This window comes from Melozone crissalis, unplaced genomic scaffold (assembly GCF_028551555.1).
Source record: "Melozone crissalis strain CALT ecotype California unplaced genomic scaffold, PUWL_Pcris_2 ptg000006l_1, whole genome shotgun sequence".
Lineage (NCBI taxonomy): Eukaryota > Metazoa > Chordata > Aves > Passeriformes > Passerellidae > Melozone > Melozone crissalis.
The window spans coordinates 48,246,933-48,261,499 of record NW_026535784.1 but is presented as its reverse complement, the minus strand read 5'-3'; the positions used below and the strand labels follow the sequence as shown (position 1 = coordinate 48,261,499).

The 14,567-nt window shown below is 45.9% G+C and overlaps 1 protein-coding gene across 3 annotated transcripts in view; it reads left to right on the top strand.

Moving 5' to 3' along the window:
• The first annotated feature begins 596 nt into the window (after positions 1-596).
• Positions 597-14,567, top strand: part of HERC3 (HECT and RLD domain containing E3 ubiquitin protein ligase 3) — a 44,368-nt gene continuing 30,397 nt past the window's right edge. For all 3 annotated transcript variants that reach the window (XR_008484385.1, XM_054295575.1, XM_054295576.1), the window contains exons 1-2: positions 597-619; positions 5,143-5,400. Coding sequence is in view for 2 of the 3 variants with exons in the window: in XM_054295575.1 (XP_054151550.1) it covers positions 5,175-5,400 (226 nt within the window). In the remaining variant the exon portion in view is untranslated. The remainder of the gene's footprint in view (positions 620-5,142; positions 5,401-14,567) is intronic.

Sequence of the window (14,567 nt, the reverse complement as noted above, 5' to 3'; positions counted from 1 at the left end):
AGCGGAGATTTTGACAACAAACCATTCGAGGTTGAAACTTTCAATAAATTTGAGCTCCTAAACAAATGAGCCTGCCAGGTAACCAGAGGCCACATAAAAGGAAGAAGAAACAGACTGGGGGAAAGAAACTGACTATTGTTATTAGTAAGTGACATTTCGTGCTTAACGCATTCTCAAACACTTGAAAGCTGCCTTTCCCTTGAGACCTGCATTTAGAACAGCTTAAATTCCGGAATGCGCTTAACTTGGCCCGTCGCTTCTGCTGCGTTTAGAGCGGCGAGCGATCCGCAAGGCTAAAGCCGCGCAGCCCGGCGGGCGGAGCCGCCTGTGCCCAGCGCCCCGCCCGCGCCATTCCAGCACCGCTGGGAAGGCCAGGAGCGCCGAGGCCTCGCTAGAAGCCCGAGGCCGCCGCCAGGAGCGCTGAGCCCCGGACAGGAGCGCGGAGCCCACACCGTGCCCGGCCCCGGGGCAAGCAGATTCCCGATCCTCCCCGCGCCCGCCGGGGGCCGGGCCCGCCCTGCGCATTGGCCGCGCCGCGCGTCACTCCCGGCGGCGGCGGCGGCAGCAGCGGGGCCGGGACTTCCTCGTCGCCGCGGCGGCAGCGGCGGGGCTGGCGGCGGTGAGTGCCGGGGAAGGACAGCTCGGCCCCGCGGGGCCGCTCCCGGTACCGAGCCCGTCCGTGGGGGAGCCGGGGCTCGGGCGTGGCGGAGCCCCCGGCGCAGGACGCGCGTCCCCAGCCCGGGCGGCCGCGGGGCTGCGGCAGGAGCCGCTCGGCACCGCCGCTGTCGCTGCTGCAGCATCACCTGGATGCTGCGGTCTGGGCTCGGGGCTGGTGCCGCCCCGGGGTCCGTGTGTGCCCGCCGGGAAGCGCCGCTCTGGGCGTGGGAAGCGGCCGCAAGAAGCCCGGGGTGCCCGGGGTGAAGGCAGGGAGCGAGCGGTGTTTGTACTGGGATTGCAAAATGGAGGTGATGGCGGGGGGGTTGTCGTGTTTGGTTTTAGGTGTCTCTTTTTATCTTTTTCTGTGGAGGCATCTCCATGTGAGGGTATGCGGCTGTGCAGTGGGAATACTCTGCTCCTGCTTTAACTCATTTCCTGGTACACCTTGTATTCTCTTGCTCTGTAACCTGCTTCACATCGGACATTGAGTTGCACTGAAACGGAGGCAAAAAGAAGAAGAAAGTGGGCTTGGAGGCTTGGTGGCAGAAAGAGGCAGCAATTTCCGTCATTGTTGAGCAATGCTGGTAACAGAAGCACATTCGTTATCTGAAATCTCACAAACAAGAGAGAAGGAAAAACTTGTTTATTCATGCCCTGCCAGTTGGCAGATCTCTTTGTTTAGAGAGCATTGAGCCTTGAGTGTTGTTTGTTGTAATTCTGATATTTACTTAGGTGACTTCCCCAGAAAGGGCGCAGAGTGGGAATGGCTTTAGAATATGTTTGTGTGGTTTTGAGGAGAGACTCTGCATGACATGAGAGCTTTTAAAAAGAGAGAGGAGAAGAAAAAGAAAAAAGACAAAATACATCCTGTCATGATCATACATGCAGCATCATTGTTTTACTAAACCACGGGGGCTGTTTTTTCACCAAAGGATATATACTTAGTATGTCAGCAGAACCTTATTATAGCAGAGGGTGAGTCTTCCACCCACAATAGATTTCCTCAAAATATTCCTCACAGTGTGAGGTTTTCCTAGCTCTAGCTGTGCTATGTACATCCTTCGCTGTTTTGATGATGAATTATTCCTGGAATGTCAGGGTCCAAGGATGTAGTGTTATATCTTCCCCTCTCATTTTTATGTGTGGGGAATCGCTGCAAATGCCTGGCTTTACTGCATTGCATCTGTTCATATCTCTGAAACATGAATACCAGGCTGGCTGTGTTGGGATTTCTGAAGAGCAGGAATGGGTTATGTGGTTGGGTACTGCAGTTCTTGTGCTTTTTGCAATCCAATTTTTGAAAGGAACTCTGAACTTTAATCCCTAACTGATGCATTTAAGAAAAATCCTCTCTCCCCTAAGGGTTTGCCCTGTAAAGATAAAAATTCAGGTTTTTTAAGGTCTATTGAGCTGGGCACTAGGAATATTAATAATCACTTATATAAAATTTCAGATAATTGAATATAAATAATATATTTAATGTATACATGTGTATGTGCAGGCACGTGTCTGTTACTGCTTGCCTACACTAGAAACTTCTTATGTCATTGTTTTAGTATGAGGAAGGTATGTGGTTTGTAGAGGTAGCTTGCAGTGGCACATGCACTTTTACTTCCTCTGCTACTGTCAGAGCAGAGTAACTGCCTTAACTGGACTGGAAACAGAGTGTGAAATTGTTATTTAAAGTCTCCTTGTGTTTCAGGACACAGCTCCTGCTGAAACATACAATGTATTAGGACCGCCAGCGTTTTTTTTAAGGGGAGAAAAAAACAGTCTTAAAGTCGTGGTTTTAAAAATGTTTTCAGTGTAAGTAAATTCACCAGGCCATTTGAAATGTTTAGCTGTGCCTGTGAACTCAAATTGTTAGTGGCTGTGTTGTTTGCTCTGCTCTCCACTGGAAGGTGTTGGTCTGTTTCAGTGAAACTGAGCTGCACAGAGATTTATTGGCAAAATGTTGGAAGATGGGGGTGGATAGAGATGGCATAGTCCATGGAGATGATTTAAAAAAAACTGGTGAAAACCACATTTTCTATGTCTGGTATAGGGATAGTTAAATATGAGGAATTTCAGAAAATCTGACCTCTAGCATGAATGGAGGGTTGAACTCTGAAATATCACCCTAGTGTTCATATGGATTACTGGGAGTTTGAACTCCTCCAGTTTCTTTAACTGGAAGAAAAACCCGTCTCTTACCCAATCACATCATATTCCTTTGCCCATTAGCAAATTCTTGTGTGGAATATGAACACAAGGAAAGTAATTAATGTATTTTTAGCATTTTTAAAAGAAACTAGCACTAGGGAAGATGACTGTAGTCTGTAGGGAGCAGGCTGTTGAGGTACTCTTTTAGAAGGTATCCCAAATTAATATTTAGCTCATGTGGTACAATGTCATTGTAGTTCATGTGGTGTACTGGTGAAATCTTTTCACCTTAGAGGCAGAATCTATTTATCCTAGCAGGTTAGTGATCCTTGGATCTTCAGGAGTGCTGCTTGTGTCTCTGTAACACACAGTTCCCCATGCTGAGAGAAATGGCAGTCCCAGATTTCTGCCTTTCCAGTGTTAGTTTTGAAATTATTCCCTGCCACCTTCAGGGTGTTGCTCATGCATTTTTAGTTTGGGGTTTTTTTTGGTGGTGTGATAGAACATGAAGTTCGCTCTAAATGTAGCTGTTTGAAGCACATTTAAAGCACATGCACACACTTCAATTTTCTTGTGTCCCACAGCATTCCTATTCTTAGCGTAGCTAGCATGGAGGGTGTCTTCCATCAGGCTCTTGTGCTTAGGGCAACCAAACACAGAGTGTACACCATGACTGATTTCATCAGAACCTTGTATGCTCCTGCTTTTTTAACCAGGCAGAGCCTTGTTAAAGAATCCTGCTTTTCCCTCTGTGTGCTTTGGAGCTGGCCAGTGATAAGCACGCGTGGGTGTGAATGAGTTGAATTATGCTGCTAGAGATAAACGGGGTCCTGCATTGCTTTAAAGCACCTAATAAGAGATCCTAGGAAACAGTTTGTGGTAGGAAATTGCACACTGATGAGGTACTAACTGGAAAATCCAATCCTGTCCCTTCCCCTTCCAGCTCAGTCGTGCCTCAGGGGAAGTGAACACAGCTGACAGGCAAAGGGTAAGAGATGAACACCCGTGTCTTAGGGCTCAGAATAGGAAAGGCTTTGTTGCTAATACCTAGAGCTTGAATTAGCACCAGGTTTTGGAAACAAACCAAATGCATGTGTTTCCTGTCTGCTCAGAGTGGGAGAGGGAATCTTTGGCACAGGGGTTACCCTTTGCTTTTCGATCCTGTGCTATGTTAGTAAATGCTGCTGCTGATTTCCTTAGCTAAAACTTGGTGTGATGTGTCCTAAGACTTGATCTCTCAGATCTTTCATTTTCTTATCTTTCTCCTTCCCTTTGCAAAAACAACAAAAACAAAACAAAAACCAAAACAACAAACAAACAACCTTTAGCTAGTTTCTAGTTCAGTCAGAGGAGTTCTCAATGTTTTATTAGTATAGCATGCTTAGCAAATAACCTAAACCTATTGAGATTAGAAGTGACAGACTAGGACTAAAATCTTTCATGTGCTTCTTATAGAATACTGTTTTCTTCCCCCAGCTTTTAGGCATTATCATCCTGTTTGTCTTTATCAAGTTCAAGCCAAGTAATTATTTTATATTGCTGTATTTTTTCCCTTCCTGTGTTACCCCACTCTGAAATCCCTGACTTTCACTGAGCACTGCCCAGAAGATAACTCCTGACTGCTGGCAAGTTGCAGCAACGTGACCTGTCCACTGCTGTCAGGGCCAAGCTGTCAATGTGCTGCTCCACGTGAGCAGCTGCTTCTTGTGTAATTCTTGCTGCAGTTCAGGGCTCTGTGTGTGTTCAGTGTGTGGCTCAAGTTCAGTCTGTGTGTGTGCATGCACAAATTTGGGTTGCAAGACTGTGTTCAGTAAAGCAAAGTATTCTTTAATCTGTTTTTATCAGAAATAACACATTTCTGTGTTGGCCAGTACACCACAAATACCTGTGTCGTTCTGTTCAGGGCTAGTCTAACCAACTTGGAGGTAACTTGTAAAGATTTATGCAGAAGTGGTCTCAAATATGACACTCTAAAAGTTCAGATTTGGGCCTGTTAGTCTAAATAGCAGTACAGTTGGTTTGGGGCATGGTTTGATATTTGGTTTTTGAAGCAGAGTAATTTTGCAGTGTAAGAGCTCAGTCTCCTGGGTTTCAGAACATTTCTGCTGCCTCGCAGATGGAGATGGCCAAGGCATGAAGGTGCTGATTCAGTAGCACAGCTGAGCTGTCTTGATTACTCTTTGTCTGTGTAATGGTTTACTGACAGTTCACAAACCTGATAGTCATGCAGGAAATGCCTTTTCTGGTTGTTTCCACCTCCTGCTGTGAGCAGCTGGATCTCTGTAGGATCATTTGTGGTGCACTTGCTTCACTCACACTCATTTCCCTGTCTCTCTTGCCCAGGAAGGATACATGACTTGCTGAAAAGAGAGAAAATGCTATGCTGGGGCTACTCGTCTTATGGACAGCCTGGCATAGGTAGCAACCTCCAGGTGATCATTCCTGAACCACAGGTGTATGGCTTCATCCACGACAGGAATGTCAAGGAGGTGGCATGTGGAGGAAACCACTCCGTATTCCTGTTGGAAGATGGGGAGGTGTATACCTGTGGCCTGAACACCAAAGGTCAACTGGGGCACGACTGTGAAGGAAGCAAGCCAGGTAAGTCTGCTTTTTATACACACTTCAGGCTGTCTTGAGGCTGGTGGGCTGAGAACATTATGAAAGCTGCTTTGTGCTGTTTGCTGTGGAGCTGGAGCAGCCAGCAGAGCTGATAATCGTGTCACATAACACAGTGGTGATGCTGAATAGCACTGGCTGGCTCTGGAAAGCCAAAGCTGAGCAGGAGCAGCACGGGTGAAGAGACAGGTCTGCTCACTTTGCCTGGGAAATGCATCAAAACAGGCGAGCACAGATGGTCTCAGGGCAGATTTTGTTATCTGGCATTATGTTGTCTTTTTAAAAAAAGGAGGAGAAGCCCATGAGTCACGAGTGTCTTCTGCTTTGTCTTTCCAATTGCACTGCATTGTTATGCCCACTCTTATTCAGCTGTTGCTGGGAATTTTCTCACACCAAAAAGTACAAGGGGATCTTGTTGAGTAGAATTGTGGAGAACAAATTTGTGTTTGGCCAAGAGGGTTTGTAAATTTTGTTTCCCCCTTTCAGAATCCCTTGTCAACTTGTACCTTCACTCCTTTGTGCTTTCTTAGTCTGAAGGAAGGTCACTTTAGTGTTGTGTTCCCCAGACTCACATGGCATCTTCTTCATTGTCTTCTGATGGACAGAACTCATGAGTGCTGAACTGAGGCAGCTACTGCCTCTCCTTCCCAGGGTGAAAGAGTGCTTTAATTCTTTGTTCTTGGAAGAAACCCTGAAGCCTTTCTTCTGGACTCTTTTGAATGTTGGCTTTCCAGTTTACCTTCCATTAACTTCTTGGTTTTGGCATGTGGTAAAGATACAGGTATTTCTGTTTCCATAATATAAAAGTCCTGTGCTGTGGGTAATTATAGCAAAATTCCTCAAACTGCAGGCTGCTCTCTGTAGAGCTTGAGTCTTCTCTGGTGTCACCTATTATTGCATGATAGAGAGACAAGGTGTATGCAAAATAGCCTCAATTCCCCATGCAGTGTGTGCAAATCTGACCTGACTGACCCTATGGCTCCTTTCCTCTGCCAGTGTCTTTTGTCTCTCTCTCTCAGAATGAGTTGGCAGGTGTTGGATGCTGGATGACCAGGCTGCTGGATTAGAGGAGTTCACCTTGAATCTGCCCTCTCTTGCTTTTCCTACAAGTAGTTTCTAGATAATTAGTGAAGAGATTGGGAATAGCAGCAGGAGTGCTGAAGTCCTCTCTGTGCACATCTTCTGTAAATTTAGGCCCTGGAATAAATGAGATGCCTGGTGAAAGGAAGCCAAGCCTAGTGAATATTCAACTCAAACTGCTGGGGATGCTTCATCCTGCAAATCACCCAGCTAGCTCAAGACTAGTGCAGAGGCCCCAGAAATTCAGTGCTGTTGTGAGTGCACCAAAGATACTCTGAGCAACATTGGGCAATGCTGCTGGTTTACCCATAAAATTAAGCAAGTGTAAGCTGCTGGTGAAAAGGGAGGATTCACAGCAGGTAGATCAGAGCTGGAAATGAACTTCATGAATCCTGAATGCTGAAGTGTAGACCTCTCTCAGCTAGGTAATCCTGCTTCCAGCTAGACCAGTAGAAGAGGGCCAGTGTGAGCTTCTGAAATAGAAATGAAAGGTTCTTTGTGTTTGATCCCAAGTGCCCTTCTTCTACCCCTTAAGTTAGGGTCTGTCACCAAGATGTGAAACCACATCCCACTTATCCCACAGGTTTATTTTTTTTTTCTGAAAAAGGTTCTGCAGTGCTGCTCTCTGAGGAGCCTGTGGCCATCCCAGAGAAATGATGTTTCAACATGGCATTACTGGTTGTGCCTCCAGTGGGATTTCTGCTGGCTGGGGCAGGTGGGAGGGACGTGCTGTAAAGCAGGGAACAGCTGCTCTTTTTAGCTTACAGTGAACAGGCACAGCAGCCTTTATGGTAACAGTAAACTGGGGGAGAGCCCCATCACACTCTCCTCTGTGCTTTGTCTTGCAGCACTGGGAGCTGAATTTCTTAGTTTTCATTTGCAAATGGCAGCAAGAAGAATCAAGCCTTCCTTTTTCACCCCCACTTCCTCTGCATGGGATAAAGACAACCTTATACCTTCTATGTAGAAAGGCCTGTATAAGATGCTCTTTTCTGTTTTCCATTTTTGTGGGCCTGTGAAGGAAGCCGTGCCTGATAGGTGATGAAGCTGCATGTGTGGGACACAGGGTCCTGAGCTGTTGGAAATGGTAGAGAAGACTGTCAGGAGGAATCTGTGGTAGAGAATGGGAGAAATGCCAGGAGCTGGGAGTCCTGGAGCTGCATCTCTCCAGCCCTCTCCTGCTGGACAGGGCAGTGTGGGCTGAGGTCTCTTGGTTTTCCTGCCCTGTGGCTTGGTCCTGTCAAGCCTGTGAGTGCAGCTGGAAGTGGGAGCTCTGCCCAGCTTGAAGTGAGCTCCATCTCCTGAAGTGAGCTCCATCTCCTGATGTAGGAGGCTGTGACACAATCCTGACTGTCCCTTTCAGGCAGCCCCTGGGGAGCCTCCTCTGGAGTTCAGAAATGCTTTCCAGGGCTTTCCAGAGTGCCTTGGTTGTGTTGGAGAGAAACAGGGAGACACAAAAGTGTGCAGGGGGTTGTGAGCCTTGTGAAGGCTGCATTGATTTTCTGGAGTGGAGTGATCCCCTTCCTGCTGCCTGTGTCCTCCCTGAGACACAGCCCTTTTATTTCTCACTATTCAATTTTGCTTCTCATTCATGCTGCTCATGAAAATGTCAAATGGTGGTGCAGAATTGTTTCAGCAATTCCTCTTGGAGGAGCCCTTTAGAGGGCACCTTTTGAAATGCAAGAAAACGTGTTAATTAAAAGCTGTGTTTATGGTCACATCTGCTGACCTTGTGGATGTAATGTGGAGAGAGGGATAGCAGCTGGCAAAGTGACTCTTATGCCTCTCTACAGGGAACAGAAATTACTGGGGGAGTGCATGCCACTGAAAGAGCGTAAGTCAGTAGAAGTTTATTTTCTGGCATTGCCCTTTCCTCTGTATTTTACATTGGAGTGCTAAAATTAATATTTAGCATGTCTGAGAAGTTTAGCCTAACTAAAATAACATGCCTTTTGACTGAATGTTAACTGCTTCTAAGTGTTTCAGCTCTCTCCTTTTGATAATACCAGGGTGATACCAGGTGTGGCACTCCCATGGCTGTACCACAAGCCATTTTCCCACATTGTCACACTGCTTACCAATTCATTTTTGCTTCATGGTGATTAGTGAGGTACTTGAAGCGTCCACCCCTCTTAGGGGTGGATATCTGGCTTTGTTAATACTTACCTGATCATTTTTCTTCACCTCTTTTTTCTCCTTTTCCTCCCAGAATCATTCTGTAGTTTGTGTCTCTGCAATCACTTGGCAGGATGCAGAGGGAGAGGAATGCTGTTCCAGCGTTCTCTCACCATGACCAATAAAGCTTCTGTCTGACCTGCCCTGATTCTCACTTGTGTTCTTGTGCCCTTGAAGTCTCCAGTGTCTCTGACCATGTCTTAGCAGAAGTAGCTTGGCAATTTGGTAGTGAAGCATTGAACCTGTTCTTTTGCAAAATTAGTCTGTTTGCGTTGATCTCCTGAAATTCATCAGATGATAACATACAGTATGTCTCTAATGGGTAGCAATAATTTTGTACTGCAGTAGTTTTGGAGAAAAAAAAATACTCTTTATAAGTGTATCTAAATTTCACCTTTTTCAGTCCTGTAATTTCACTTGGATTGATTTTCTTCAGGTCTGCCATGATGTCTTGGCTCCCTGTGGTGATTCTTAGTTAATAAGTGTTTTATCTGAGTGTGCATGCTGGAGAACAAAGGACAGGCTGAGGTACCTAAGGTAAAGGCTCTTTTGGGGTCTGGGTGGAATTATAGAGAGTGTGAAACACCTAGCTGGTTGTTAGTAGTTTGTAAAGCTTTAAAAACCTGCTCAAGTCTGAGATGTCAAACTTGTTTTCATCTCTAGAGATTTCTTCTGTTCAAGTAATTTGGACTTCATTTGACTTCTGCTAGTGAGAAGTCACTTTCTGGGCTTTGGTAACTAGTGTCTCAAGAGAGTTACAGAACAATGTCTCAAGCCAAATTTGCCTCAGACCTTTTGTCTGGTAAGATACAGCAGACAAACATGATTTTTTTACAAAATTCCTTGTCTGGATGCAAATTTGCAGGGGAGCACTGCTTTTCTGTGCACTGTGGAATCTATCTATCTCTATGATAGAGATCATAATGTTCATTCTCTTTCAAAAAGCAGGAAAAAAACCACCACCAAAACAAACAAACCGGCCTAGGTGATCCAGATGTTCTGGATTTCTCTGGAGTGCCTTTCTTTTCAGATGTTAGTCCACTCGTCCTGAGCCTCAGCACAGGATTACAGCAGCAGAGAGCTCAGTGCTCAGGTCAGGGCAGCATGCTTGTTAATCATGAGCCCTGGGACAGCTGAGAATTCAGATGTGCCACCTGCTTGGAAGGACAGTGTGTGTGGATCTTCCTGTTTTAGCCTCCTCCCGGTGGGTGAGGAGTCAGCCATGAGGTCCTGGCAGCTCTGCAGGAGAGGTGGCAGGGCTTGTGTTTGTCCTGAGCAGCTTGCAGACAAAGAGCTGTGTATGTTTCTGTTTCAGCACTAATTTTAAATGTTGTTTGTAAAAAAAAAAGGTGATTAAACTGGTCACCCCTTGTAGAGGTCGGGTATGTTCATTTGTACTCATCTCTCTTGCTCCTTTGATCGATCACAGGACCTGACCAAGCTATTTCAGGTTGCTGTGCTTTCACTGGTGGCTGCAGTGGATTTGCCTTATGGAGACTGAATTTCAGCTGAGTTGATGCCATTTGGGCTTCAGAATGATTTTAAAATTAGATGTCAGCATTTAGAATTAACTTAATTTAGAAACAATTGGTATTTGGTTGAATGAGAAGTAAAGGAAGTGCTCTCTCTGAGATACCTTAAATATGCCTGTGCTGTGTTGAATTGGCTGGCTGAGGGATTTGAATATGCCAGATATTTATAGTGGGGGTTGTATTAAAATTTGTGTGGTCTTGATCATGTGAACTGACTTGTGCCAATATTTTCTGAGACTGTAGGACTAGGAGAACCTACCCTGAGGAGAGATAAGGCTTTTAAGGAGGGCCTAAACAAGTAAAAATTTGATTTCTTGACAATAGAGAAACCTACTCAGCACCTAAAATGGCTGTAAGGTGTTCTCAAACGCAACTCTGAAGTCTCATCTCTAAACACAGATGTATTATTAGAACCACCAGATCCCTCTTTTGATTTCACTTTGCTGAGAGGTAAAAACAAGGATGAGCCCAGGGAAGGAAGATACTAGTTTGGTTTTTTTTACAGTCAGTATGATCTGTTGTTACAGAGGACATGAGAGACAGTTTTTATGCTCTTTTACCTCAAAAGGCAGAGCTGCAGTAAAAATGACCAACTTTTTGCCTTCTGACTGGGGGTTTGTAGGGCAATATGGCAACCTAAGCTTGTACTTACCTCTGTGGTATTTGTTACTTGTCACTCCTGTACCATGCACACTATTCAGAGGCTTTCTGAAGGTGCAGCTGCAATAAAAGCCTGCCAGTGAAATAAAGGCTGCCTGCCTGCCTGGCTTGCAAGGAGCAGGAAACCTTGGCACAGTGTGGGCACTAATGACTGGCCCCTTTGCTGCCAGCATGCTGAAGCTGCAAGATGTGCTCAGGATAAAATGGGTTGGTTAGCTGTGTGTGCCGAGTTAAAGGAGAGGGCAGGGAAGAAGCTGGAGGTGATGGATGCAAGTTTTCTGAATGCCCCAACCCTTTTGTAGTCAGAATAGTTGTTTGTGCTGGACAAAAGTGATGACTTTGTTAAGGTGAGTAAGTATGGCTGAGAGTCACAGCTTCTAGGAGAGATTTGAGTAGTTTGGGGGCTGTTGGTTTTGACTCAGTTATCCTCAGACAGCCCAATATTCTTCTTTAAGCTCTATTGGAAATAAGACTTTTTGTCAAAGATCTGTGTGAAACTTCTTATCAGAAATCAAGTATTTTTGATAGCTGAAAGAGCTGGTAAGACATGCTCACTCTCTTCAACCTGCCTTTTAAACAGCTGCCTGCCTATAAAAACTCGCCAAAAAGCAATCTACAGATGCTCCTGTCTTTTCTCAGAATGCCCAGTTGATAAAATTAATAATTTTTTAAATTATTATTAGGACTGTATCCTTTGCCTCCCTTTTTCCAGTCAGCATGCTTGTTTGCAGTAACATATTTTCAAGCCATATTTGTGAAGCTGATGGGAATGCCCTTGAAAGCAAGGGCAGGGGTGCTGTACTGAGCGTGCACTGTGCAGGTGTGACTTTTCAGAAATATGGCTTTGTCTTGCTCCCATGCAGACCACTGCAGGATTGAAATAAATGGGAACAGAGTGAGGAGTACACCAAGTGCTTTTGAAAATCATATTACTAATCAAAGCCTGGGCCTGCCACAAGTGAGAGTGTCAAATGTCACAGCTTTGCAGTGTGTAGTACCAGCCCATCAAATCTGGCATCTAGGCACCCATTCCCTAATTCCCCCTTACATTTCTGCTATCCATCCTCATGTTATGCCAAGGTTTAGTGCATCCTGCCCACCTTGGACTTGCTGCCTTGGAGCTGTGGGGTTTGCTGGGGTACACATCTTGGACCTTGGGGTGTCTCAGTAGTCATGGACCAGCCACAGCTTCTGTGCTGCCTGCCAGTGGCCAGCAAGCCTGGCTGAATGACCTTTACAGCTCTCTGCCATAACCTGAGGAGGAAAATGGGCTCTCTCTGGGTTTTCTGAACGTAAGTTTTCCCTGTGTTTCTGTAGGGACTCATGGTGGTTTATTTCTTTGGAAGAACTGTCCTTACTAGTTTACCTCCAGCATCTGAAGGTAGATTCCTTCCTCTGCCAGCTGATGCTTGCCAGACTGGAGCCCTCTGTGCCTGGGCAGCCCTTTCCAGGAGCTGTCTGTGCCCATGCCATTCTGCATCTAGCTCCTCTAGACAAAAGGCAGCACAGTGGGGAGGGATTTCTGTCTGTGCCTGAGGAAGGGCTTTTCTTTCTCAGGGTAGGTGTCTGCTCACAACTCTGAGGGGGAGTTGCTGGCACGGCATAAGTGATGTGACACCCTGGGATGTCACTGTGGCCTCTCACTTCTTGCTCTTGCATTCCTGCCTGGACATGGCCAGAAACAGCCTTAGAAAGTGAAGGCAGTGTTAATAGCTGGGCCAGCCTCTCTCAGATCCTAAGACTGTAAGTAGCCATGCTAAATAAATGAGTGAGCAGTACCACATGTGTCATGCAGGTAAACCATCAAGAATCACTAGTGTCTCTGGATGAAAGGAGACTGCAGAATCTTTTGTTGCTTGGAACTTCTCAGCCTTGATCTGTGGACCATGTTGCCACTGCTGTGGTCTGCCATGTTCTGGAGGAGTGTCACCTGCTTTGGTCTGTCCTCTGTCCTTTGCTGTCTTCCCCCCACACTTTTTGTTCAGTGAGTCTGCTCTCTGTTTACATTTCCTCCCTTGTAGCCAAATTATCCGTCTTATCAGCTTCAGTGCTGCTGCTGTCTGTCTCTTATCAGGCTTTTTTTCCTACTGCTCTGCTTTCTGCTGCCATCATAGCACCATTCACCAAGTTCAGGAAAGAAAAACCTCAAGTTTTTCAACTGGACTTGTAAAACCCAGCCTTCTCGATGGATGTAGTAAACTTAAGGTGTTGAAAGTCAGAGGATGTTACATTTTGATGTAAGCATTGCTTGCTCCATGCTTCAGTTTTTGCCCCATGCTGAGAGAGGTTTGAGCATGAGGTGCACAGCTGTGCTTAGGTGAGAGCAGCAGGCAGGTAGCGAGGATAGCTGTCCTATGGTGGGGATTTGGGCTCCCCATGGGCTTTGCTCCTGTAGTCTGGTGCTGTGCAGGTGCAGAGCACAGCGTTTCTCACACCCTTGTGTGCAATAGTGTCACATAATCCGAGCACAAGATGCAACAAGCATGTAATGCCTTCTCAGAGACGCTCTGCAAAGAGCAGGGAGGGGAAATTGCAGGGCTGGTGTCAGGCAGGGTGGTTCCAGCTGTCTACGTGGTGTGTGTCTCATCCCCCTGGCCGTGCCATGTAGAGTCACCAAGGTGTGTTCTTGAAACTGTCCAAGAGCTCTGGCCTCCTCCCTGTGCACCTCCCTCTGACTGTACTGCTGACAAACCACAGCCTGCAGAGGTGGTGAAGCCACAGGAGCAGTTTCAGCTGGCTGGGTTAGATTATGTTTTCAAAATGCATCTGACAGCTTTGCAAGGTCTGTGTTTATTTTAAGTGGTTTATAGAGTCTGATTTCTTCCTCCTGCTCCCGGGCTCCAGATGTTTCCTGTGACAGCTGGAGTGTGGGGTGCCTAGGTGGTCAGAGGTGCAAATGGACAGAGGAAATCAGAGGGTCCTGCTTGGGAGCTTTAGGGAGAGGGGGAGGGCCAAAAAGGCCTTGGCAAAACATCATGATTTCCCCCTCCCCAATTACCAGTTTCCAAGTGACATAATCACACTTCCACTGGGGATGATGTTTTCTGGAAAAGCTGATGAGTGTACTTGTGCTGCTACTGGTTAAACAGCTGGTATTTTACTGCTAACACAGATAAAAACTGTGAGTAGCTAGGACATGGAAGTTATGCACAAAACATGAAGCTCATCACAGCCTGGAAGTAGAGCCATGATATCCATATGCAGAAACATCTTTGGGGATATGCCATTGGAGATGGGGAGTCAGCTGAAATTTACTAATTAGTGTATAAAGATCTTGTCAGGGCATTTGGTAGATCCACTGTTGCTTCCTTGCTTTTTGTACAGTGGCTTAGTGAAATGGTGGTGACTGATCAGTTTGGGCCATGATGTTTTTCTGATTTTCTTGTGGTGCTTGTTGGAGGCAGTAGCAGATTTTTATGGAGTTTTTGGCTGTTGAATCATGCTTCCCTAAGTGCTAATGCTATTAGTCTCACCTTGTTAGAGGGTTTAATGTGTTGGTGAAATTCATCTCCAAAAGGAGAGAACTCTGCTCCTTTCCTACAAGAATTAGGGCTTTTCAGTTCTCAGAGAATAGAATGGTTATACAGGTGAACTTTAGGTCACCCTTGGTGTCTGATTGAATATTCAGCTGCCTTGTGCATTGAAACATTGTATCTCACACTTCTGATTTTTAGGTCTGGGTTGCACAATGCTCATGCATCC